General features: G+C 47.9%; 9 protein-coding genes; 4 read left to right on the forward strand and 5 right to left on the reverse strand.

Annotated features, from left to right (window-relative positions):
• Window positions 1-1,024: 1,024 nt before the first annotated feature.
• Window positions 1,025-1,821, forward strand: RCC_09424 (related to acetylxylan esterase precursor; the record flags this gene model as incomplete). XM_023774666.1 has 3 exons in its annotated part: window positions 1,025-1,150; window positions 1,205-1,327; window positions 1,384-1,821. 3 exons carry the CDS (start codon window positions 1,025-1,027, stop codon window positions 1,819-1,821), a joined length of 687 nt encoding a protein of 228 aa, XP_023630434.1.
• Window positions 1,822-1,904: 83 nt separating this feature from the next.
• On the reverse strand, window positions 1,905-2,775 carry RCC_09425 (uncharacterized protein; the record flags this gene model as incomplete). XM_023774667.1 has 2 exons in its annotated part: window positions 1,905-2,387; window positions 2,482-2,775. The coding sequence occupies 2 exons, from the start codon at window positions 2,773-2,775 to the stop codon at window positions 1,905-1,907; spliced, it is 777 nt and encodes a 258-aa protein (XP_023630435.1).
• A 1,402-nt stretch (window positions 2,776-4,177) lies between these two features.
• RCC_09426 (uncharacterized protein) lies at window positions 4,178-4,636 on the forward strand (the record flags this gene model as incomplete). The annotated part of the gene is made up of 1 exon (XM_023774668.1): window positions 4,178-4,636. The coding sequence occupies one exon, from the start codon at window positions 4,178-4,180 to the stop codon at window positions 4,634-4,636; it is 459 nt and encodes a 152-aa protein (XP_023630436.1).
• Window positions 4,637-7,143: 2,507 nt separating this feature from the next.
• RCC_09427 (uncharacterized protein) lies at window positions 7,144-8,549 on the reverse strand (the record flags this gene model as incomplete). XM_023774669.1 has 2 exons in its annotated part: window positions 7,144-7,520; window positions 7,574-8,549. The coding sequence occupies 2 exons, from the start codon at window positions 8,547-8,549 to the stop codon at window positions 7,144-7,146; spliced, it is 1,353 nt and encodes a 450-aa protein (XP_023630437.1).
• Window positions 8,550-9,316: 767 nt separating this feature from the next.
• RCC_09428 (uncharacterized protein) lies at window positions 9,317-9,781 on the reverse strand (the record flags this gene model as incomplete). XM_023774670.1 has 2 exons in its annotated part: window positions 9,317-9,420; window positions 9,490-9,781. 2 exons carry the CDS (start codon window positions 9,779-9,781, stop codon window positions 9,317-9,319), a joined length of 396 nt encoding a protein of 131 aa, XP_023630438.1.
• A 3,062-nt stretch (window positions 9,782-12,843) lies between these two features.
• On the reverse strand, window positions 12,844-17,111 carry RCC_09429 (uncharacterized protein; the record flags this gene model as incomplete). XM_023774671.1 has 7 exons in its annotated part: window positions 12,844-13,760; window positions 13,819-15,790; window positions 15,870-15,893; window positions 15,954-16,289; window positions 16,358-16,575; window positions 16,682-16,826; window positions 16,887-17,111. The coding sequence occupies 7 exons, from the start codon at window positions 17,109-17,111 to the stop codon at window positions 12,844-12,846; spliced, it is 3,837 nt and encodes a 1,278-aa protein (XP_023630439.1).
• A 784-nt stretch (window positions 17,112-17,895) lies between these two features.
• On the reverse strand, window positions 17,896-18,787 carry RCC_09430 (uncharacterized protein; the record flags this gene model as incomplete). XM_023774672.1 has 4 exons in its annotated part: window positions 17,896-18,194; window positions 18,260-18,507; window positions 18,566-18,676; window positions 18,738-18,787. 4 exons carry the CDS (start codon window positions 18,785-18,787, stop codon window positions 17,896-17,898), a joined length of 708 nt encoding a protein of 235 aa, XP_023630440.1.
• A 345-nt stretch (window positions 18,788-19,132) lies between these two features.
• On the forward strand, window positions 19,133-19,922 carry RCC_09431 (uncharacterized protein; the record flags this gene model as incomplete). XM_023774673.1 has 3 exons in its annotated part: window positions 19,133-19,210; window positions 19,276-19,294; window positions 19,354-19,922. The coding sequence occupies 3 exons, from the start codon at window positions 19,133-19,135 to the stop codon at window positions 19,920-19,922; spliced, it is 666 nt and encodes a 221-aa protein (XP_023630441.1).
• A 412-nt stretch (window positions 19,923-20,334) lies between these two features.
• On the forward strand, window positions 20,335-21,130 carry RCC_09432 (uncharacterized protein; the record flags this gene model as incomplete). XM_023774674.1 has 2 exons in its annotated part: window positions 20,335-20,607; window positions 20,663-21,130. The coding sequence occupies 2 exons, from the start codon at window positions 20,335-20,337 to the stop codon at window positions 21,128-21,130; spliced, it is 741 nt and encodes a 246-aa protein (XP_023630442.1).
• Window positions 21,131-24,807: the final 3,677 nt, after the last annotated feature.

Below are 24,807 nucleotides of genomic sequence, written 5' to 3' on the forward strand. Positions count from 1 at the left end.
CTGTCGTCTCCACGAGAACGACAAAWGCATTTGCAAGACGCTCGACAGTGGGAAGCAGGCATGCTTCAATTTCCTCAGCCCTCGGCACTCCTCCAGTCATGGACTAGAGAGACCTAGGGAGTCCGTCGTGCAAGCTCGTAGATCTTCCAAAGTCCAGCTTCTCGTCGTGGTCACGTCGTGTGGCTTTTCGGATGGCGTGTCGTCCGTACGACATCAGTGGTCGCGAAAGTTCGTTGTTGGAGTACGTCCCGCGTCGAACTTTCCTCTTCCAAGCGTGGGTGGCGCGGCAGATGCATGCCAACACGCGTACAGTAACATTCCGGCGTCATTGTATTTGTCGACGGTACGGTCCTTTCTCCAGCCGGGGATCTTGGAACGAACTGGTCACCGTCCTTCTCTCTCAACCATCTTCCCTTCCACGCCAGATCATCCTCCACATTCCATGCGACTCCACCCTCTTCGCCTCGTTGCACCGGCAAGCGCTGTTCGATGTCTGCGAAAAGTTCGGTTCCGAGAAATTTAAAGCAGGAGGTCCGCTCTTTGCGCTCCGGAGATTTCCCGCCAACCACATCCCTGCCGCATCCACGCTTGCTTGGCGGGGATCGACACGCTTCCGCCACCACGATCCTTTCCCAAAACCCACATCCTAGTTTCCAGACCACCTTCCTATTTCCTAAAATACTCCGTGTTAGAGGCCATCTGTGATCCGCCCCTCCAATTACCAGCAAGATGGCGCGCCTTTCGCCGTTCGGGAGTCGGGCCCACCGCTGCTGGCCGTGGAATGGATCGTCTCCTGAAACATTGCAGATCCACATTCGAAGCACGCGAATGGTCCTCGACTCCTCGCTAATCATCACGAGGCGCACATGTATCCTGGATAGCATGCTCGGCGTCTTCAGTGTGGACGGAAGATGGCTGGGCGCCCTTTTCATATTAAGACGGTGAGTATGTCTCATTCATGTGCAGCTCTTTCCCACTCCACGAGGTCAAATACATTCGCTGAACACGTTTCTCTTCCGCCGTAATGGTTCGCAACGCACTTCTCTCTCTCGGCCTGGTCGCTGCTGCTGCCGCTGCTCCTTTACTTCCTCGTCAGAATGTGGAGTGTGTGAGCGGTCTGWACATTCTTTCGGCTCGTGGATCCACCCAGGTTGGTGAAGATGGATGCACCATGATTGCCTCCCAGTACTGACATGAATCTCAGGCTCCTGGTGAGGGATCAGTAGGCGTCGTTGCGGACGCAATAGAGGCATTGGTTCCAAACTCCGTGAGCAGTGCGATCATCTACCCTGCCGCACTCATCGACGACGATGGCATTTACTTTCCAGTATGCCCTACCACATGAACCTCACCCATGCCACCCGACTAATTTCGGAATCGCAGTCTGTCAATGACGGCATAACAAACACCAAGGCGCAAATCAAAGCTTACGTCGACAAATGTGGCTCTGCATCTCGCATAGCACTCATCGGCTACTCACAAGGTGCTCATGTCATGACCGATACCATGGCCGGAGGCTCCATCACACAAGGTCCCATCGAAGCAGAATACGCGCAATACATCAAGGCCATTGTTGCATTCGCGGATCCTCGACATGTTGCGGGTCAGGTCTACGATCGAGGCACAGCGACCCGCGACGGCCTCTTTGCTCGCGTTAGTACTTTGAGCAAACTCAATGAGTTCAGCTCAATCCTGCGAAGCTACTGCGACAAGAACGATCCTTTCTGTGCACGAGGGCTGGACCTGAACGTGCATTACGACAATGTTGATACGTACATGGATGATGCCGTCAATTTTGTTGTTGGATTGACAATGCAGTAATAGGGAAAATTCAATACATTAATCTCTCCGTGTGTGTGCCGTTCTCCTTATCATGAAGGTGATGCTCTCGGGGACATGCCATCTCAAGACAAAGCCGCCACTAGACCAACAACACCCGCACCACCCACCAACAAAGCTCTGCCCAAATTATACCTCCCAAACTCACCAAGCATCCTCCTAACCTCCCGATCATCCGCTTCGCTAGACGAAATGGGCGTCTTCGTCTGCGGTCCACTAAGATCAAACAACTCCGATCCCTCCCCAAGACTATTAATCGAGTCAACAGCACTTCGCTGACCAGGTTTATAACCCGATTCCTTCAAAACCTTAGCGGCATTGACGCTTCGAGCACCTCCCAACATCTCATTCTTCTTGATTATGGCAAAGTTGTTTGGAATCATCAGCAAGATTGTGAACGGTGCTATACCCATTGCAAGTACAGCTGCTGTGAGATAGGCATTGACTTTGAACCCATTTGTTGTTTTCAATAATTGGGATATTGATCGAGTGGTGGGTTCTGGCAGAGTATCATATGCGAGATATGTGAAACCCGCCATAGCGATTGTCTGATTAAGAACATCCTCATTAGAAAACCTGTCGTCATATTGAATCTGTCTTTAAAACGGGGAGAGAGAGAGAGAGAGATCGCATAAAGCATACCGCGGCCTGTGGAAAAATATGTCCCCCCCGACTAAACAGCCATCTAATCAAAGGCAGTGATCGATCCGCAGGTTGAGATTGCAATTGTGGGATGGCGAAGATGCTTAGAGCTGCGATGCCGCCTCCTGCGGAGAGGGAGATGGAAATACTGATTGTTTGGATGATTTTGGGGAGGGAGGCTTGCAGTTGCGAGGTTTCGAAGATGCTTAGGGCGGTTATTGTTCCTGCTGCGCAGAGGGAGAGGGCTATGCCGAGGGTGGGAATTGTTTGGTTGAGATCGAGGATTGAAGACATGGTTGGTGATTGATGGTGTGTGACTTGGGTATTATTGTCGTTTTGTTATTTTTTTTTCAATGTTTGTCGTCGTCGAGGGGCTTTTTCTTTAATACTACTTAGTAGTAATCCTCATTGTCAATCCTGTCGGGCTTTCGCGTTGATTATCTATGCCGCACGCGTTCGGCCCCGAGGGCTCCGGCGTTTATGGAATGGCAATCCTCCGGAAAAGTGCATATGCATTGCGTCATTCTCAAAGATGACGAGAAGTCGACTTTAGAGATGTTGGCTGTAAGGTATGAATGACAGCGCATTGGATGGATGCCAACGAACAAATGACGTTTGATGTTGTATACAGGTTACAAATTGAATTCTGGCCACTTCGTTGCGTTTCATGTTAGCTAATTCTAGCGAGATGAAGCAGCTCAGCTGCAAGGCAACTCGCTAGATTTCGCCCAGCCTAATCAATCCGGCCGATCAAACAACAGAGATCTTGACCTCACCTCTTCAGCAACATATCCTTCATTCCACTGTTGCTTCATGACAACGCGCCATCACGCTGACTGGACCTGAGCTTTCTGGCCGAAGGAAGTTACGAGGAATGGAATCACGACTACCTTACCGGAAGAGGCAGGCGGGGAGATTCTCGGCCCACAAACGGTCTTGGCAATCCTAGGATGGATTGAATTCGAATTGAGCAAAAATCGCAAACGCCGCCGCCGCATATTGATTGATTGATTGATTGATCGCTTGCTGTTCCTGTCATTAAGGAGAACTTCGGCGGCCATGACTTAAGAATCTCGTCACTTTGCGGCAAATGATTGTGCAAAAAGGATCTCAACACCCGCAGATTTCTCAGCTCCACTAGAAAAGTTCCTAGCGGACCAAAAGGCCTCTAAGGGTCCCGTGTCGACAAAAAGCAAAAGATCGACGCTCAAGGCGTCTATACAACGGGGCCGAACCGTGGATTGAACACTATCGTGAGTCAGTAAGAAATCCATGTGCGTGGTGATGTGAGATGGTTTTGACCTACCGGGGCCTCCTGCAATCGATAGCCAACGGAGCTGACTAATCCCAAAGCAGGAATCATACCACTAGACCATTCGGCCGCTGTCATTCTCTCGTCAAGTTCGTATTGAACGTTTCAGAGGTATTCGATGTGGGCCTGAAACCCAGAAAGATTTATATTAGCTGCGTCAAGCGCGACGCAGCGGGGCTGTGTTAGCGGGCTCGATTAATGTAGCGCGGAAGGCGCTTCGGTTTCCCCGATCTCACCTCACCTACGCACACGCAATGAGATATCTTCCTTCGTGACACCTAACATCTTCTCTTCGAGCGGTTGATCGAAAAACACATTAGCCTCGCTTACGGTACTCGCCAGTGCGTATTTCATCACCGTACTTAAGAATCTTCAACACCACTAATGACGAGCCAGAATGATCCAGGCTGTATCCCCCCGCCTTTGCCCGCCGCTTGCCGTGGCTCTTTCAAATGCTACGTGGAAGCCAAGAGCCAACTGTACGAGGTCTTCTGGGAAGGCTCTCAATGTTATCCCGATTTTGACAGCGTCGAATTGGGACCCGTTATCATGAGCGATGAAATGGCTTTGACATGGTCTCACTCGGACTTGGTTGACTTCGGATCGAACGCTATTGTGCGGGAATGCCACCAAGGGGATTTCACGATTGCGAAAATCGCGCACCCTACCACCGAGGCTCGACAACTAATACAACACGAGTACGACTTCATGCGAAATCTCGCTGAGCTCCCGGCGCCAAAAGTTGATCCTCAGCCTCTTATGGATCATGATGGCATATATTGGGTTTCGGATGGAGTACTTGTGGAAGGTGGACTTCCAAGAACTTGGTGCAAGGGGCGATGAGGTGTGGCAAGCAGTTGAAGCATTACATAGACAGGGAATGTGTCACGGCGATCTGAGTCCCAGCAACGTCATGTCTGATTCGGAAGGGCGTCTGGTGCTCATAGACTTCTCTTTTTCAGGACTTATTGGCCAAGATCTACCTGCTTACATTCCTACTTGCGTTTATAGTAGCGGAACCTTTAACAAAAAGACGGACTTGCAGAGATTCGACCAATTCTTCAAAACAGTACCATAAATCGAGGAAACATCTTCGGCTTTCGAGCATCATCTGTTGTCGATTCCGTATGTGTCGAGCGCGCATCGTTCTTTGGAGATAATAAACGATTAGAAGGCGATTTGGTAAATGACACTTTGAAGCCAGTATTCATTTTGGCAATCTTTAGCAGGCAATTACCACGCCAGAGTAAGGGTTAAGGGTAGTAGCACACGACCTTCAACAGCGGCCATGCTTCAAATAGGATGAGAAGTGGGCATTATCAACGGTATGCTTAATGTACTTGATGTTGTTATCGTAACTGATGGAACTGCATATGCTCATACAAACCATATAGAGACAAACGAGATAGGTTACCTCTCATTCTCGCTGTACWCGATAAGTTTGTGAACAAAGAAATGTCAATAACAAGCTTGACGCTACAATGACCAAGTCTCAGCGTAAGACAATGCTGCYCAAGAGAACGACAACCTGGAAGTATATGAACCACGAGCTAGCTACGAGCGAGATGAACTTCTTAGACCCCCCCACCAATGGTCGAAAACGATGATATTTTCAACGAAACTTTGCACTGAAGGAATTTCATTGATCAAACGTAGTGTCGAGCAAGTTGCAGTGGATCGAACAGCCGCCATTAGATGCCTAAAGTCGAAAGTGATCGTTCATTGAAGTCGAATACGAAAGTCAACTAGGTCGCTTAAGAAGGAAGAGGAATTTCCAGATTGTTTCGATCTAGGAGGATGGGATCAGTTAGACGTTAGAGAAAACATCAGCGGCATACTGCTCTTCTCACCTAATATCGAAGGTTTGAGTGGCAGAGAAGGACGTTCAGCTGCTGGACCCGCGGCGCTGATTTCCTAATGTAGATGGTTAATCTCCAGCATGTAACATTGCGATGGTTATGCGCACTCAGATATCGTGAGTGCCACGAGTCGTGCTAAGAAGCCGAGAGTGGCATAGTGGGGGGAGATAATGCATGGGGAGATAGATGGCACATGTGCTAGAAATAAAAGGCTGCCGTATAGTAGCTAGCTGCGGTGAGTTTCCCGTGTTAATGCATTGTTGACGAGCTACAGCTGACAAGCAAAATGCAATAACAGGTCTATCTCTCTCGAGCTACCCCTGAATTAAATAGAAGAGGAGACCTGGTATACCAAGTACTAGAACCCATCCAGCTCTGCTACTCATTAGCACCTCTCTTATAGTTGAATGTCTGGCTACTCTCTTTCCGGATGTTCTCCTACAAGTAACTAGGATAATAGCAGTCCGAGCGTAAGTACACCGAACTTCTACTAATACTCATAGTATATCGCTTCCTCACCCTACATATCATCAAACTTATACTCACAATATCAAAAGTCCTCATCCCGTCTCCACATCCAGTTATAACTCAAATTTCCATGCTCGACTTAGTATAGTAGCAAGGTTGATACTTCATCATCCCTCTCTCCAAAAAGAGACCTCCTTAACAAGTCACCTTACCTCATCATAGCCTAGATTAATCGACTTTGAAAGAGAGAACACTTTCGCACTACCTTACTTCATTAAGAATTTCAAACCTTGCCGAACTTGTGCAGTGCACGATAATCGCGGTTTTGGGCTCTGGAGATGTATAAGCCGGGGAGCCAAAGCACGGGATCATTCCTAGCTCACAGCAGAGTTGACTACTCCGATGCCATTACTTATGCCTAGTCACTTTCCGAGATCGAAATCTATTCGGATAAGGAAGGATCTGGGGAAGCTCTTACAGTGATGCTCACGTCCGATACGTTGAAGCTGTCAATGGACAGGCATGTCAAGGCTGTTTCCAGATAAGTGTGAGCTTTTTGGCCAATGGTTTCGACATTTGGATTATTGTCGCTGATGAACCCCGAGACCACCGACCCATGGATGGGACAATTCCCACCGTCTCATTCGCCCGGACTTTTTATTGGCGGAACGAAGAAGGCGTTCGAAGATGATCGGTTCTGTTGACATGATGGCTCTGAATGTGAGAGTCTCTAATGTCAAACAGATCGAAATGGCCGAGCCAGTGGCAACGAGGAAGAAGTCGACAGCTGGAAGAACAACGTGGCTCTCAAAAGGTACAGAAACCATCTCATACTCCTGTTCCATGCTGATTGTTTGACATAGTTTCGAGCTCCTGTGGGCCAACGACCTTTGCCACATACTAGCTCTAATCTTCCCACCGCCGTTGTTGATGACCATCGCTAAGAGCGATGTCCTGACGCTTATTGATATCGCGCTGGAAATAGATTTTCCGTTACGACATCAAATAGCTCCACACCCACATTCAGGATAAGCACCCTMCATTCTGGCCAACAAGAGCCATCAAAGCATCAAACTCCCTCTGATCAGCCCCCTCCTCAAAAGCCTCCACATTAGACTCCTCGTCTTGGAAGACCATGCCGTATTTGTCGTCCAGATACACGTACGGCCACAATCGACATGACGGATTCTCCAAAAGTCGTCTGCGAACGATTTGGACACTTTCGGGTTCGTCTTCAAGCGGAATGAATGGACCTTCATTTCTCGAGTGAAACTCCTCCTCCCTTGTGAGGGCGACATCCTCATTCGTTACCACGAGCTCTTTTAGCAGTGGAGGACCTTTTCGAATGGAGTTGAAGAAGTCTGACCAGCTGTACCTATGCTCCGCTGAGACTTGAGCGCCTGTTTTGCTGTCAGTAAAGAAGCTTTGTGTCTTTGAGGATTTCCATACGTACTTGCGAAGCAATTTTTGAGGCTGAGCGATCTCAGCTGTTGGCCATGATTGCTGATATGGTTTGCCAGAGCGGGGTCGATGAAACAATTCTCCAGTTCAAGTTTATCAAGCTTCGGCATGTCCTTGGGCTTGAAAGGTACGGGAAAATGACGGTGACCAGTCATCCCGATGGGGTTTTCGATATCCGCGGCAAGCCTACAGCGCCTCACAGAGCCTAAATGCTTGAAGAAGAACTCATTCATCTCTGCGATGAACATCATGTATCCGAAAGTGGTATTCGAATGCCATCCAGCACCATTGTCGCCTCCCCAGATGTCGATATCGAACTCATTGAGCGTGGAGAGGAATGCTCGCCACTCTGCTATGTGGAATGTTGAGCACCCTTTCGGAACCACTTTACGTAGTTCGAGGCATTTGAGGTTTCTCCTGGAGGAGAGGTGCTTGTACATTTCATTCATAACAGCTCGCCACATCCATGCGGCCTCCTGTTCGCGGATCTGTTCCCGAGTCTCGTCATCATCGTGCATGTAGATGGTTGACTGCTCGCCAAAGATTTCATCGTCTCGGAACTCGCCAGCCTCGAAAGTGATCCGCAATTGGGACACATCGGGGAGAGCGTCTCCGCTCAGTAGCCGCCGTGCCAGGTCCGTGAAACCAGATGCCTGTGAGTCAGTGCGATCTTCTGATCGTCCCTGACTGACCTCGTTGAGGCTGTCATCGTCTGCTCCAGTACATGTATTGGTGAAGTCAAGTTCGAACACCAACTTGTCCACATGCCGTCCGTATTTCTCTATGATTGTTTCGAAAATGTGCCTGTCCTCTTCGAAGTTGGGGATTCTCAGGCAGCTGAACAAGAGTGGTTCCGCGATGCGACGCAGCTGCCATCCCGCCTTGCTTGTAGACTTGAGATCTGTGAGGGGTAGACGCTCAACAATGGAAAGGATCAATTCTGTCGGTAAACTCAAAAAGTCAGTCATTGTTGGAGAAGATGGAAGTGTTCAAGATGGAAGAGTTCAAGATGGAATGGTACGCGGATTTAATTAATGATAGCAAGACCTAATAAGTAGGCAACAGTACCTGACTAGATAGGAAGTCCCAAGGGTACGGGAGCAGGCAATAGCAGGCAACAGAAAGTGGAGCCTAAAGTGACGTATGTGCTGAGTCATCATTTGTGAGATCGCTTCACTTCGCGTCTCCTACATCTCCCTTCCTTATTATTCTCTATAGACCTCTACTAACATCGGCCGTCGTCGACCTCACTAGCGCCTTCGCGTATATACCTTCTAGGCTCGTCCTAATTATCAACTCCCTTTGGATTCCGAAGCTGACTTTTAGCCGCCGCCACCGCTCCAATCTCCGCCATAGTAGAATTCCCCAGCAGCYGAAACACAGGAACATCCACCTCGACCTCTTTCAGGAACCAATTTTTCAAATCAACAGCCAAGAGGGAATCCACCCCATAAGTATGAACAGGCTGACAAGTATTGATATCCCCCACAGGCAGTCCAAGCACATGTGCAATCTTAGCCGCGAACCACTCGGTAGCCAATCGCTCTGCTTCTTCCCGCGAGGGAGCATTACGCAACGCAGCCGCGCGATCAATGATGTTTCCTCCTTCTTGTGATGATTTTTTTCCCTGCACTGTGAGCGCCCATGCGGAATAAATGGCGGGAAATGGGACGCTTGATCGAGTGATGTATATCCATGCCTTTGGCCATTACGATCGAAGGTAATTCAGCGCCGACTAGAACTTGCGCATCTTCGTGGCTGAGAAGTGGGAGATGTGGGGGTCACAGTAATGGTCCAGAAGTGCAAGCAGATCTTCGGATCGGATGTCTTTTAGATGTCCTGGTGCGGAAAAAGAAGCAGTMAGCTTTACTCGTGAGTTCAATTCAATCAAGTACGGTTCACACTCACCAACTCGTCTCAAAGAATCAAGTATGTCCTTGTTCTCGGAGACAAGACCTTGATCGACCACGAGCCCCAAATCAATTGCAACGGCTTTGAGTCCCAGTCCGATTCGGTAATGTGCCAAAGCATCTTTATACGTATTGCCAGCGGCGTAGTTAGCCTGTCCACGCCCGCCAAAAATCCCATTGAGACTGGCGACAATAACGAAGAAGTCTAGATTCTGCGGCATGCAGCAGTGAAGATTCCACGAGCCGAGTGCTTTGGAGTCTAGACCAGTCTTCCAGTCGGCAAAAGTCATGTTCTCAAACGTTGCATCGCGGAGAGCGACGGTGGCCTGTATACAGCCCAAAATAGGAGGTATTGTAGATGTTATCTCTTCCACTGTCCGCGTGAGAGCGGCTAGATCAGTGACATCGCACGTTGGGGTCGAAATTTTGACGTTTCGTGCTGAGAGCTCAGAGATGAGTTCTTCGGCGGGTTTGGTCTGAACACCTCTACGGGAGAGAAGGACTAAGAATCACGCTCCTCGGGCCACCATCCATCGAGCAAAGCCGCGACCTAACCCGCCTAGACCACCGGCAATAATATATGTTGCATTTTCGGAGAAGTGATACTTTGGCTTGTTTGCCACTTGAGCGGTGATTTTTTGCTTCTGGATCGATCTCGACAACGACGGACCCAGTACTTCCCATCTGTTCAAGATTGCGGAATGCTTGTTCAGTTTCAGCTACTTGAAAAATCTGTCGCGGTCCTGAGGTATGGAAATACGTGGAAGCTGAGTGAACGACTTGTTTGATCACTCGCTGGAATATCTTATGTGCAGCAGCCGGATTGCAACGGAGGTGCGCAACCAAGTCGATACTGTCTTGTCTCAGACTTGTGTGGGTATTCACATGTTGGCTCCCGGCTTCGGTGTTGATCAAGCGACCAAAAGGTGCAACACACTGYGCGTAATCATGCATTGAGTCGCCCGAGAGTGCCCCAATGAAAACATCCACTCCTCTTCCATGAGTTACACGACGGACCTCTTCATGGAGAAGACTATCAGCACAAGTCAAGATGGAAGTCGAGGGGATTTGTAGACTTTCCACCAAGAACGTGGCTTGCGAACTGGTCTCAACTGTTGCAAGGAGGGTAGCGCCAACTCGAAGGACCATCCGGACCAGGGCTTGACCAATACTAGAAGGAAGCTGCCCCTCGTACAAGGACAGTTTCGTCTTCATCCAGCCTCCCGAGATCGAAGAGGCCATGATAGGCCGTCCATATCGCCGTCTGCCTACTGGCCGCTTCGGTGTAAGTGACATTTTCCGGAATGGCCACGACAGCTTTGGAGCTCACTGTTACGAGCGTGCGGGCCATGTTAATTCCAATTGCGGCCACCCGGTCTCCAGGTTTCCAGAGACTAGTTCTACCTGCCAACTGTACGACCCCAGCACATTCCGAGCTCAATGTCAAATCATCAAGTTTTCCGCTCGCACTCTGGTAATCGCGGGGACCTAGACCAAATGCTCGAACCTCGATCAGAACATCATCTTCTTTAATTAGAAGATCTGCTTCGTCATCTCGAGAGTACTTGAGGGTGTGGAGGGAACCAGGTGTCGACATGCCCAGTGCATATGACATTTGATATCCAATCTCAACTTCCTCGACTCGTTGAGATGAAGCTTTCCGCACCATCATGTCGTTGATTGGAGCATTCGGAGTGATGCGCACAATATAGCGGACACCATGTTCAATCACAACATTACCCTCGCTCTCCTCTCGACATCAAGTGGTCGAACAGTCAAGAATTTGATGATGTGCAATACAGCAAAACCCACATCCATCGATCCACCTTCCAGAGCAAGTGTGGTGAATTTGCGCGTGGAGTCTTCGGACATGAGCGATCGAGCCATACCATATACCACATTGTGTCGCGGTTCCGATAATGTCGAGCATGCCTGCGTAACCCATAGTACATTTTTAAATTTGCTGGAGCAACACGGATTGGAGACGGCCATATTCGGATTCTGTGAGGCTGTAGAGAAGGACAGTTTTGATTTCCACAAGGAACACGATTATTGTAGGGGCCAGGTCGGCGTCGTGGGCAAGTTGCTGTAAAGTGTACAGCTTAGACCCGGCCAATTCCTGTTGAAGCTGCCGGGCAATGGCGCATTGAAATTCCACCTCTGGGTTCACGACAATGACAACTTGCCGGTGGTGATCTTCAAACTGCGAAGAGGCTTCTACGGCAGTTGATATCATGATACTGCTGTATTGACACCGCGGATGCTCTTGACCCCAAAGCTCGACGTCTACGCCAGAAAAACCGGACTTCTCCAGACTGTCCGACCATTTCGCGGCGGTAACACAGGGGCTGAACTCATCACGACTCTCGTGGTTGAGAGGCGCTCACCATCCACGCAGTAGCCCGAATGCGAAACCGGCCAGTAAGAAATCAGGTCGAGTGATTTCAAATAGCAGCAATTTCCCACCAGGCCGTAGGAGCTTTCTCATGTTCCGCAATGATCCCTCCAGTGACGCAGTCGCATGTATGACATGTGATGCGACGACCAGATCATATGAGCCAGCCTCGAACCCTTGCTGCTTGACAGGATCCTGCTCGACATCAAAAGTCCTAAAGGTCATCAAATGAGCGGAATCCGCATACTTGGCTCGAGCTTGGGTGAAGAAGGCAGCTGAGATATCGGTGAAATCGTAATGGGAAAATTTTCTTGACGCCGGCGGAAGAGAGTTCTTCCAGGCAGGCTGAAGTTTGGCCTCCTGTACCAGCTCCCACTTCCAGGATCCGCAGCGAGGGATTCTTGAATGATAGGAGGGCCAGAAATGCCCTTGAGGGATGTGAGTGATATGCATTGCTTAGCATCACCTGGTAGAATTCTTCGGCTAGCTCATCTTCGCCGAAAAGGAGGCTGAGGGGATCTACGTCTCCCCGTAAGATAGCGAGGAGATTCTTGCCCATTATCATCATTAATTTGCCTTCGCTGTCGGCGTGCTCGACCCTTTCAATGAGAGTCTTGCGCTCCACAGCTGAATGAAGGAGCTGCATCAATTCATCTTCAGTGAATGGCAACTTTCCTTCCCTGATGCGCTCCCTCTGATATCTCATCCATTGGATGTAAGATTGAAGATGCCTGGGCAGACACAACGTCGTCTGATGAGCATCAACGTAGTCGAGAGCCTCATAGATGAAAGAACTGGCTGCAAGTGTCATCAGACGATATGACTCGACTTGGTTGACGGGCCCCTTGGGCCTTTGCTTTGTGCACTCTGCTTCAAGCTGAGCGTGGCTCATCGTCGATATATCTGGTCTCCAAGACAGACGTGTACATAGATGCGGGTCAACCTTACGAGAACCATTCAACGCACCATGGAAACCATCGATAAAAGTGGCTTCCATGCCTTGCAGCCAGACGAGAGGATCGCCATTTCGCTCCGTAGCCAGGATATGTCGGCGCCAGCTGACCGATGACCCTTGATCGAGCACCGCGCCATCGAGCTGATACYTCCATTGTTCAGTATTTCGCTGTGTTGGCAGTCAATCCAAGCATTGGCAATACGGGATGGCATCATGGTGGGAAAGTCCTGCCGTCCTTGACTCAGCCCCAGCGTCAAAAGCTGGATTGCGGCATCCAATGCAGTCGGATGAACGGGATGCGATGAGAAACTCCCCTCTGTCGTCTTCCGCCATTTACCAGTGTTGATATTGGCMAAAGCTTGTCCGGGGTGACCCACATGAAGATTTTCCAAAATCTGGAAACAGGGCCCATATTGGACCCCATCCCTCGTTACCGAGTCATAGATTGCTTGCATGTCCAGGTCATCCGTGCACGTTCTCTCGGTGAACTCGATCCACTCAGGCAGACATTCATGCCCCTCAAAACATGGCATCGGGCAAGAAGCGTCGACCAGGCTTCCGCGTATGGCACCAGTGCAGCACGGAACAAAATTCTCGTGGCCATCAATAACAAACACTTTGAAATCCGACCAAGCTACGCAGTAATCTGCGTGAGGAGGTGGCAAATTCAGAACAAATCTAGTCTCTTCTACTCGGTCGACATTCGAGGGAAATTCAATGGGATGGACGAATGCCACGTCCCGAAGTCGACAACCTTTTATATTGTCATTGTCGCCAAAGACTTGCCTGAAAGCTTCGACTGCCATGATGAGGATGGCACTGGCGGGTAAGATTCGTTCGCCCTGGACACGATGGTCCTCTATCCAGGGCAATTCGCTGCAGCGAATAACGCTTTGCCAGACGGGGTTTTCGGGAATCCCTAGTCATTCATTTGTCAAGATTTACATCGCCATTATTGGACAAAGTACCTTACTTACCATCTGGGATTCTTGTTCCAAGCAGATCGATGCGTCCATGTCTGGGAAAGCGAATGTTCCTGCTTATGCGGCTTTCTTCCCAGTAAACACGCGAGTGGTTGAAGGGATACGAAGGAAGTCTCGCCACTCGTTCCAGAGGCCTATGACTCGCCTGATTGACTTTATCAATCTTGACAGGCACTCCTGAGCAGTGCAAAGTACCGGCCATTCTCATCACGGCAAAGTTTGCGTCTTCCCCTCGTAGTAAGGAGGAATGATAGACCATTGTCGCCGGGTTACTGCTTATACTTATCATGTCACGAATTGCTCCCTGAAGCGCCGGATGTGGACCAATTTCCAAAATCTCGGTGATTCGTAGCGCTTTTTGTGTTGCTTTTCCTAGCTGCTTGCGGGCTTTCTTATGTGCTTGACCCAGAAGCTTCGAAAAGGCCATGTCGAATTGTACAGGAGAGACCAGATTGCGGACCCAGTAGTTTGCGTCTAGTAAGTCTTTCTCAGTCACAATGTCGCCAGTCACTGAGGAGATCATTGGGATCCACTCTTTCCCTGAGCTTCTCTCGAGCGTGCCCAAAGAAGCGGCGTAGTCTTCAGCTACTGGTTTCATGAAAGGTGGATGATAAGCAACAGGCACTCGCAGTACTCTTGCAAAGATAGCATCATGCTCAAGCCAATGCTTCAATGCCTTGAGCTGGACGACGACGCCGCTCAGCGTCACACTCTTGGGACTATTCATGCAAGCCACAACGACCTGGACATTCTCGTATGACGAGCTCAACCTTTCGATATATGTCGCCACTGCATGAGATGAGAGCCCCACAGCCATCATCCCCAGATCGCCCCTCGAGCGGGCGATTTTGGCAGAGAGCAAGCCACGATGATACGCAATCCTTACAGCGGCAGATTGACTCAGAGCGCCGGCGGCGTAAGCGGCAGATATCTCGCCCGATGAGTGTCCCATGACCAGACTTGGAGTGATGCCGAAAGATCTGAACAAATCTACCAGCGCAAGCTGGAGACAAGTGGTCACTGGCTGCRCATATTCTGGCTCATCAATGACACGGCTGTGAGTGTCCATGTGGAGGAAATCGAAAACCGACCAAGGACAACCACACGCATCCAGTATTCGTTGTGAGTGTTGCAGACTGGCGGAGAAGACGTTGAAATGTGTCAGCTGCGATCCCATTCCTTGGTATTGGGCGCCCTGCCCTGTGAATACAAATGCGACTTGGCGATTTTCGAGAGCCTTTTTGGGGGCTGGTGAGGGGAGGCGAGCCATTTCGATGTTGCTGAGCCTGTCCAATACAGCAAAACCTCGCCAGGGAAAGAGTGTCCGTCGTTGTGATAGCACGTAAGCAGCATCGTCGAGAGTGTCTTTAAAGTCATTGAAACGGCTGAGGTACATCTCGCCCAGCCGTTTTGCGCTTTGCTCATCGAACGCAGACCATGGCAGTAGCCTAGGGGTCGCCGAGGGACGTGCTAGAGTTGAACAATCTCCATTCGTGTGTTCTGCAGGGATAGGATCCAAGTCGTCGCTACTGTGGACCCCGTTGGAAGTTGGAGCTGATGATGTACTATCCGAGTCTTGTAATGAACCGCGATTGGCATGTCGGTTTCTGACGATGCTCAAGTGGTAGTCGCAATTGTCTAGCACCGCGGTGGCATTGGTCCCCCCAAAGCCGAACGAATTGACACATGCTCGACGAAGACCCGTCGACGGCCAGGCTAGACCGACTTGGGGAAATCGAATGTTCCCCTTCTCAGGTGTCAACTTCTTGTTCAGCGTTTCAAGGCCGGCGATTGGTGGGATATACCCCTTTTCGAGGACGAGGAGAGCCTTGATTACACCGGCAAGACCACTACACCCCTCAAGATGTCCGACGTTGGCTTTGACGGCGCCCACGTACAGCGGATCTTCTCTGGTTCTAACATGATCGAAGGCTCGAGCGATTGCACTGGCTTCCGTAGGATCACCCTATAAAAGTCAGCATGGGTTTTGGATGTTGTGGAGAACTGGAGACTGCTCTATGCTCTCAATACTGGGGATTACCCACAACCGCTGTTCCAGTTCCGTGTGCCTTTGCAACATGTCAGTAGTCACAAGGATCGCCAACACATTTAACATTATCCAATCTTACCTCAAAATACCTCGTAGGCTCCATAGAAAGCCCAGCTTTGGCATATGTGTTCCGAATGAGCTCGACTTGCGCATCCTCATTTGGCACCGTGATCCCGGGCGTTCTCCCATCCTGATTGAGGCCCGTTGTGCGAATAATCGCCCTCACGTTATCACCGGCCGCAATAGCGTCAGGCAGGCGTTTGAGTACCAAGACCGCGCAGCCCTCACCACGGGCATAACCATTAGCACGCTCATCAAAACTCCAGCAGCGTCCATCGGGTGACAAAAAGTTGAGATTGGACAAGAACCTCATAAAGTCTGGGTGATACATGTAATTCGCACCACCCACCATTGCCTGTATCCAGCATTCGTCAGCGCCGGATCGATGTTGGGAGTATCACTGAAGACTGCAAGGCCACTTACCATTTCAGAGGATCCCGTCCAGAGATCTTGACAGGCAAAATGTAGTGCGGCAAGGCTGCTGGAGCATGCGGAATCAAGATTCATAGACGCGCCTTTGAAGTTGTAGAACCAGCTGAGGCGATTCGCCAGCATCGAGAAGGCTATGCCTGTAGCGGCATGCTTGTGTTCGGATTCAAAGTCTTGCTGCATCACGCTTCGGTAATCGTCGGTGAAGCTACCTGTGTACACCGAAGTTATGGAGCCGGAGCATTCACTCAACGTAATGCCAGCTTGGTACGCAACTGGCTAGTCTCGAATAGTATAAACTTGGATGGCAGAATATACCGTCTTCCAGAGCATGATATGCGGTCTCGAGCATCCTCCTGTGCTGGGGGTCCATGCAAGCGGCCTCAGCAGGCGTGATGGAGAAGAACGGGGCATCAAAAGCGCCTAGAGGTTCCTTTACGAATGCACCACATCGAACAGCTATCTAAGAGTCCGAGACATCAGCGCAGGGCCATGGATTTGACGGATGAAAATGGGTGCTTGCCGAAGAGTTCCGCGTAGGGTCGGGGTGGTAAAAGGCGTCAATATTGATGCGATCGGACGGAAATTCCGTGCTGGCGTTCCTCCCCTCGACAATCATTTGCCAGAAGGCCTCTGGGTCTGTGGCATCTTGAGGAAACTCTAGGCTGTATCCCACGACTGCTATTGGGACTTGTTGCTCAGATTCACCAGTCTCCATGTGGCTGTCTGATGTTACGTCCGGCAGCATGACGGGCAAGCCTAGCCACCAAAAGGGCAACGAGCGATGAGTTCCTCAGCAAGTTGTAAGGACATTACCATCCATTGAGGATATTGCTGCTGGCCGCGCCTGAAGTAAAGCGTTCCTGATGATGTTGACGACAACACAGCCTTTGCAGCCCTCATCTCCAACGCGTCGACATSTCGTACGTGCGTGCCTACGCGCCCACGGAACCGTGGTACGGTATACCCACGCGGGATTTGCAGAGCGGGTACACCGTAATCCCCACATGAAGCATCGCAACTCTGCAATAGCGTGAACCTATGTCGGGATGATCCCAATGACGAGAGGATTCACATCCGCCCTGAACTCAAACCATCCTTCGGCAGATCGGACGAGATCTGCAAAGCTAGACCAGTCTGTCAGCTTTAGAGAAGGAGCTGTGGACGGCTCCTGTGGATATAAGGCTGTTCCTGACAATAACGTACATAATCACATACAATACACAGTCCACTTCAACTCAGTCCATTTCCACAGGCTTTAGGCCTAATCCTCCATTTTCTGCTTTGGCGTGCGATAACATGGTGTGATTTTGGCTGGCACGATCAGAAATTAGGCCGACATCTCCAATGTCTGGTGTCAGTATCATACAAGGACATGACAGTACAATCAATGATCAAACTTCTCTCTGTACAGCACGATTTGCTATCTCTCGCGTGACTTCATCCCCACAACAGCGTATCTTGTAAATGCCCACGTAGCACCCTGTCTCGTCTCTGCCGCAACTCTAGAAAGCAACTCAGGGAGCTCTTGGTTAAAACGCGGCGTCCTTGGACTTGGCCGCTATGACCTCGTGAATCATCAAGTTATCTTCGTGCATGGCGAGTGCAAGCCAAGGCTTAGCTTCCCGGACGTCGTACTGCACGCATTCAAAGCCGGCGTTCTTGAACAAATCCGGCAGCCGGGCGATCCACGTGGGACTGAAACGAACATCTTGGGGTTGCATTCGTTCCACCAGCTGCTTCAACGCTTCTGTGGAGATGGTCGAGTCGGTGGTTTCTATGCGAAAGGATGCTATGTCAGGCTCATCCCATTGGAGGTATCCCCCTGGTTCTGTGACGCCGGTGTCAGCAGGTCATATCGTACTCTGGCAAGCCCCAATGCTGTTTAGAACACACTTAGAAGCTTTGCCAGTCGCTCCAGTACTCCAGGAAGGTCGTCGTTGAGGAGCACAAAAGCGAAGAGACGAATGTGCACCAGATCATACTGTCCTTCAAGCTCTGGAGGCACATCATGGGTCACATCCCAGTGAAGTCGCCTRACGTTTTGTGGTAGCCACTTGCAAGGAGGAAGAGCATCGAATGAGACGTCCAGACCATCTAGCTGTGCCGAAGGCAGACGGTCCGCCAGTTCAGTTAGCCAGATTCTGCCATCATTAACAGTCAGTAAGCGTGGGAGCCTGTGACCCTCTCATAACTACTTGCCCAGTACCAGTGCCGACGTCTGCGATCTTGAGGTCAGGGGCCCCTGTCGGAATGCTGGGGTGAATCAGATAGCCGAATATTTCCCGCCAGAGGTAGTGCTGTAAGTTGATGCTATAGTTGTTGTTCATTAGAAGTCGGACCAGTTGAGACTGAACCAAACGAGCTCGCGTACCGATTGTTATCGAGATAGTCCCTGTTGAAGACATAGTCGGAAGGCGCCATTTCTGCAAGTCCCAACGATTGCGTTGTGTAAGAACGGGCAACGATAGCAAAGGACTGCAGACTTGGATTCCACTTTTATCATATAAATGCAAAGAATCAAAGCTTTGTTTGAGTGATATGTTGTAGGATGTCTCGAGGTACCCACGTTTGAAGATGGAGCCAAAGTGCAGCTCCCAGTATTAAGGTACATGTACATGTATATTGTGGATCTGCTGACATCATCACTAGATTGATCTTTCCTTCCCGTCTTACTTTGGATCATTTCCAAATTCAAATGATGCATCAACCAACCGGCAAACGATTCGTAGGCCGTTGGTGTGTCTCGTGGTATACCCAGCCCGCAGAATGAAAGAGCAACGAGATGTCGCGGCATCGCCAAAGTACAGAGTCCTCTGTCTCCATGGAATTGGGACCAACAGTGAAGTATGACCACGCCAGCACCCCTTTTACTCATCGCACGGCTCGCCATGTACTGACCTTTCACGCAGGTGTTCGAGGCACAAACGGGTGAGTGAAAGAGCCAGCCACTACTCTGGTGATGATGGCACTCACAATGAATCCACCAGCGGCTCTTCGCTATCGCCTCGGTGCAAACTTCGAGTACGAATTTCTTGATGGCTCCTTTCCATGGCCCGCGCTGCCCGGTATCAGCGAGGTCTTCGGCAATGACCAAATGTACTTTTCGTATCACGACGGGTCAGGAGAAAGTGCATATCAGGCCGTGCGAGATCTTGCGGCGTACGCGACGGAAAACGGACCCTTCGATGCGGTCCTGGCGTTTTCCTTGGGCGCTGCACTTGCCGCGACGCTGCTGATTGAAGACGCTTCCCGTGCATTGTTTCGATGCGCAATATTCATATGTGCGACCCTGCCGTATGATGTGGAAGAACTTCAAGCAGGGCGACTCCAGCTCTTGAGTGGAGAGATCAGTCGGAACAGCATTCGGATCCCAACCGTCCATGCGTGGGGCACTAACGACACTGAGTACATGCACGAAAGCGCCCAGCTTGTACAGATGAGTGTAGAAGGCAAACGTGTCGAGGTCAAGCACGATGCGGCACATGGAGTGCCCACGCAAGGAGAGTCCTTGGACCACTTAGCTGAAGCCATTATTAGCACCGTGTGCGGCACTTGACCTGTTCGTGGTATATAGCTCACCAATATGGAGACCTCGTGTGGAGGCATAGGTTTCGTACGTCACACGTGGGATGGCCCTCTTGAAAGATCACTTCCGAAACGGGAACGGCGTTTCGATATGGCATCATTGATCATCCTGGATGCGACGGCCAACAAAAGTATCAAAATCCTACAAAGTCTCGAGGAAGTGCGACTGGAGTGGAGTTTCTGGATTAGGTCTGCGCGAAGGACGCACTGGTGCGAAGTACTCGTAGGCGGAAGAGTCCTTCGTGCAGGACAGCCCATTGAAGGATTCGTTCGACTTTTGCCAGTCAGGACCATGCTCTTCGACTTTCGTCAAAACTATCCTGACAAGTCGCGTCTGTACGCATGGTTCCTCAATCGCCTGGCTATACACAATTCCACTCGAAATGGCAGGCCTGTACGATCATCCTATCAGTCGCGACTTTGTCATCGTCATCGCGGTCACGGCCGTCTTCACCTTTCTATCGGGTCTTACGATAATCTTGAGGTTCCTGTCACGGCGGATATCCTCCAAACTCGGGCTCGATGACTGGTTCGTTCTGGCTGCCTACGTCTGCGCTCTGGCCTTCGTGGCTACCAACGTTCTCGCGGCAACAATAGGAATGGCTGGTTACCCCGTGGAGGAGCTGGATACGCCTCACCTTGTGGCATACCAAAGGGTTCGTGAAATATAGGATATGATAAAGTATCACTCTAACTGTGTGCCTCCCGTAGCAACTTCTTGCCAATAACATGGTCTACAACGCATCCATCACCCTTTCCAAGGTCGCCATTGTCTTGATGTACCGACGCTTCTTCCCAACGCCAACGTTCAAGGCCTTTACTTGGCCAGTTCTCGGTTTACTGGCGGCCTTTTATATCACCATCATATTTGGCGAAATCTTCGCCTATACTCCCATCAATGGCCAGTGGAATCCGAACATACCCAGCACACACATCAACATCTTCGCCTTCGGACTCTCCATGGCTGCCATCACCATCTTTCTAGACGTCACGATATTGACCATGCCGCAATTCGTGGTTTGGCGCTTGCAGATGTCGCGTCATCCTGGTAATGCATTCCTACGGCGGCGTAGTAGGCTGCAACGCCATCGAGAATCTCGATATAACTTCACGCAAGTCTGCGGGCAAACCAGGCGGAGTGGTTCATCTCATTGGTGTAGCTGCTCACATCCACCCTAAAGGCTTCTCAGTCCTTGACATTGTCCGGGAAATGGGCAACGAGGATAGAATCCCCTTGGCAATCGACATTGCCGACGACGGAACCTGTTTTACTGGAAACGCCAAGAAGCTCCTATTCAATGGGATTCCGGATGAGGAGGCCGAGGAATTGGAGAAGACGCTTTCAAGGGCCAATTTTGATTGCATGAATGATAAAGTCCAGTTCGAGGCTTGGAAGCATGTCCCTGTGACTTATGTGCGTACCAGCGAGGATATGACTCTTCGACCTGATTATCAACAACGTATTCTGGATAAGATGGAGAAGGCGGGCACTAAGGCTGAGGTCGTGGAGTTGGCGACGGGTCATTCGCCGTATATTACTATGACTGCAGAGCTTGTGAAGGTCGTGGACGATGTTGCAAAGATGTACGAGTATGGTCATGGCAAGGAAAAGCTATAAGAGTCAATGGAGTCGTCGCTATGAACCTTCTTATTAAAGCCTTGGATCGAGGATGTACTTTCCTCATTGTTGTATGATGGACACTACCGGCGCAGGGACGTTTTGCCTCCTGAGCTAGCTGTCCTGTCCAGAATATCCCCGTTTTCTGCAATCGAGGCTCTGGATTAATGTTGCATCATCTATGAGCGAGGTGGGCACGATGTGGTGAGTGAATGATCTATGCTGGCCTCTCAAGCTAAATCAGGGTACGGTAATAAGGGTCATGGTCGGCTCCCAAGGCGCGCGGCCTGTCGCCTGGGGATTGGAAGCCCTCGCGCCGTTTGTACTATGGTAGGAAGGCGCTTCATTAAGATATTTTTGCTCAAAAGCTGCCATGCGCCGTGTTGACTCACCTCTGCTCGCGTGTAAGCTATGCCTTCATACAATTCGTCGGCAGCGAGAAACTTTCGTGTACGCTGGGCAATACTCCTTACCATTGAATTTACTGATTCCGCCAAGTGCTGTTCTAGCTCGAGAAGTCTGGGTTTCGTCGGTAGCGTGAAGTTGTGGGTTGCTCTAATATGCCCAATCTATGGAGACGTCAAAGGCCTTGCCGTGGCTACTAACGCTGGCCACATGCCGCCGCCGCTGGATATTATTATATCGATTCGCCGATTCCGTTAATTAGGTCGGATGGGCATAGCTTAGTGCCTATACAGCGACTCCGCTAAGCAACATAAGGGTTTGTTTGTCTACTATAGATATAAGATCGATCCTTAATTAGTCGAGGTTCGTACGAAAGAGGTAGTAGCGAAGGACTGAAAATATACTCTTATATATAACACCTACTATAGAGTTTCTATAGCCCGCTACTATTACTTACCTATAGCGGAAATAGGCTACGCTAGTATATACTACTAGTAGTTAGATACGTATCGTCTCCGAATCTTAGCGGCCTATCTACTACTTATTATAAACTATAAGTTCTATTATTAAAATTGTCTAACTAAAAATCCAAAACTAGAGGCTAGGGAGGTAGTAGGATATAGCGGCAAAGGGTAAGATAAGAGACTCTAATCTTAAACTAATTTATTATAAGGTGCATAGCACTTAAAGTAGGAACTAAATAAGTGTATTAATTAAATTAATTATTTTAAGAACTAAATATTAAGAATAAGTATATATCTTTAGCCTTAGTATCCTAATTACCTAACTAGGGAATTACCTTAGAGTAGATTCTACTCTAAACTCTCTTCCCTTTCTAAATCTATTAGGTTTTAATACTCCTACTTAGGGAAGAAAGGGCTAAATATATTTCCTTATATTTTTATAGATTCTATTAAATATAGAAAGGTAGTTCTATAGCCTAGAGGTATAGTTCTATTTTAGCTACTATCTTAGTATAATTCCTTAACTTAGTATATAATATCTCCTAGACTAAAACCTAGTTTAGGAGATACTACCCTTTTTACCCTTTATTCTCCTCTTATTTACTAGAGTCTTAACTAGGTTATAAAAGTCTAAAAGCTAGGTCTATTTAATAGCTTAGTTAACCTATCTACAATTATCTCTTTTATTAGAAGATATTCTATAGAAATTTTCTTTTCCTATTAAAGTCTTCTAATAAAGTTATATATAATATTAATATGCTTTAACCTTTTATAAATATAAGTATCTTTTACTAGTATTAGGTAAACCTAGTTATCTTTAAAAAGACGAACTAGTCTAAGCTTATTTAACATTTCCTCTCTAGCCTTAATCTTTAGTTAAAAAGGGGATAATCTAACTAAATTTCCTTAACCTATTTCTCTAAGAAGGGATAAGAGGAACTATAATTATTTTATATAGGCATTTATTACTATAAACTTAGCTTCTATTATTAAGGTAGCTATAGATTTCTACTTCTTGCTTATTTATAAGATTAGTTTATTATAAAGTATAAAAACATTTCTAAGAACAGATTTCCTATTAGATTTATTTATAGTAAAATCTAAGTCTAAGTATCTAGTTAGGAATTCTAGTTTATCGCTTAAGAAGGTAATTCTAAGATCTAGGTTTAACCTAAGGTATCTTAAGACTTTCTTTAGGGCTCTTATATATTTCTTAAAAGGATTACTAGAAAAGGAGCTTAGCTTTCTAATAGTAAATATAATATCTAGCCTTATAATAATTATAGGCTATATCTAAGTCCTAATTATTATTTAGTACTCTTCCCTACTATATCTTTTATTATCTAGGCTAGATTTTTCTAGTCCCTTATAACTATCTATTAGTAAGAGAGTTAGCTTTAATAACTTTATATCTATCCTAAGTTTCTAAAGGCTCTTAAGGATATAGTATTCTTAGTTAAGCTTTAAGGTTCTATATTTCCTATCTCTAGTTATATTTATCCTTAGAATCCTTAATAGTTCCCTAAGATCCTTAATATTAAAGATCTTTCTAAAACTTTTCTTAAACTAGTTTATAAAATCTATTAATCTTCTAGTAATTAGAATATTATCTATATAAATTATAATTATAAGTTCTTTTCTATAATAGTATATAAGGTATAGATCTACCTTAGACTAAATAAATTTAAGACTAAGAAGCTTTAATATATAGAGTTAATTTTAGTCTCTTACTACTTACTTTAGTCTATATAGGCTTCTTAGGATTTTTAAGATATATTCTAAGGTAATATTAACCTCTTTAAGTACTACTATAAAGATATCTTCCTTTAAGTAACTATTTATAAATGCACTATTTATATCTACTAGATATAGCTTAAGGTTATTCTTATAGACTACTACTATAAAGGTCCTAAGAGTCTTATATCTAACTAATAGAGTAAATATTTCCTTAAAATTAACTTTATACTTTTAGGAAAATCCTTTTATAATAAGCCTTACTTTTAGCTTATTAAGTGCACTACTTACTAATCTCTTAACTATAAATACCTACTTAGAACTTATAAGGTTTATACCTTTTAGAGTAATAGTTTCTTTTTATATATAATTACTTCTTAGAGAATTTAATTCTTTTTTAATAGCTTCCTTCTATAGGTTTCCTTATTCCTTATTTCCTACTACTTCTTTATAGTTTTATAGGATAGGGATATCCTACTTAAGTATAATCCCCTTTAAAATAGTAGAGAAAGTAGTTTTATAGATTTCTTCCTTTATTTCCTCTAGCTAGAATTCTAAAGTAATTTAGTAGACTTTAGCTACTATTTCCTCTAGCTATTTTATTATACTAATAATTATAGCTATAGCTTAAAGAA

The sequence above is a fragment of the Ramularia collo-cygni genome (genome assembly GCF_900074925.1).
Source record: "Ramularia collo-cygni strain URUG2 genome assembly, contig: RCC_scaffold17, whole genome shotgun sequence".
In the NCBI taxonomy this organism is placed as follows: Eukaryota; Fungi; Ascomycota; class Dothideomycetes; order Mycosphaerellales; family Mycosphaerellaceae; genus Ramularia; species Ramularia collo-cygni.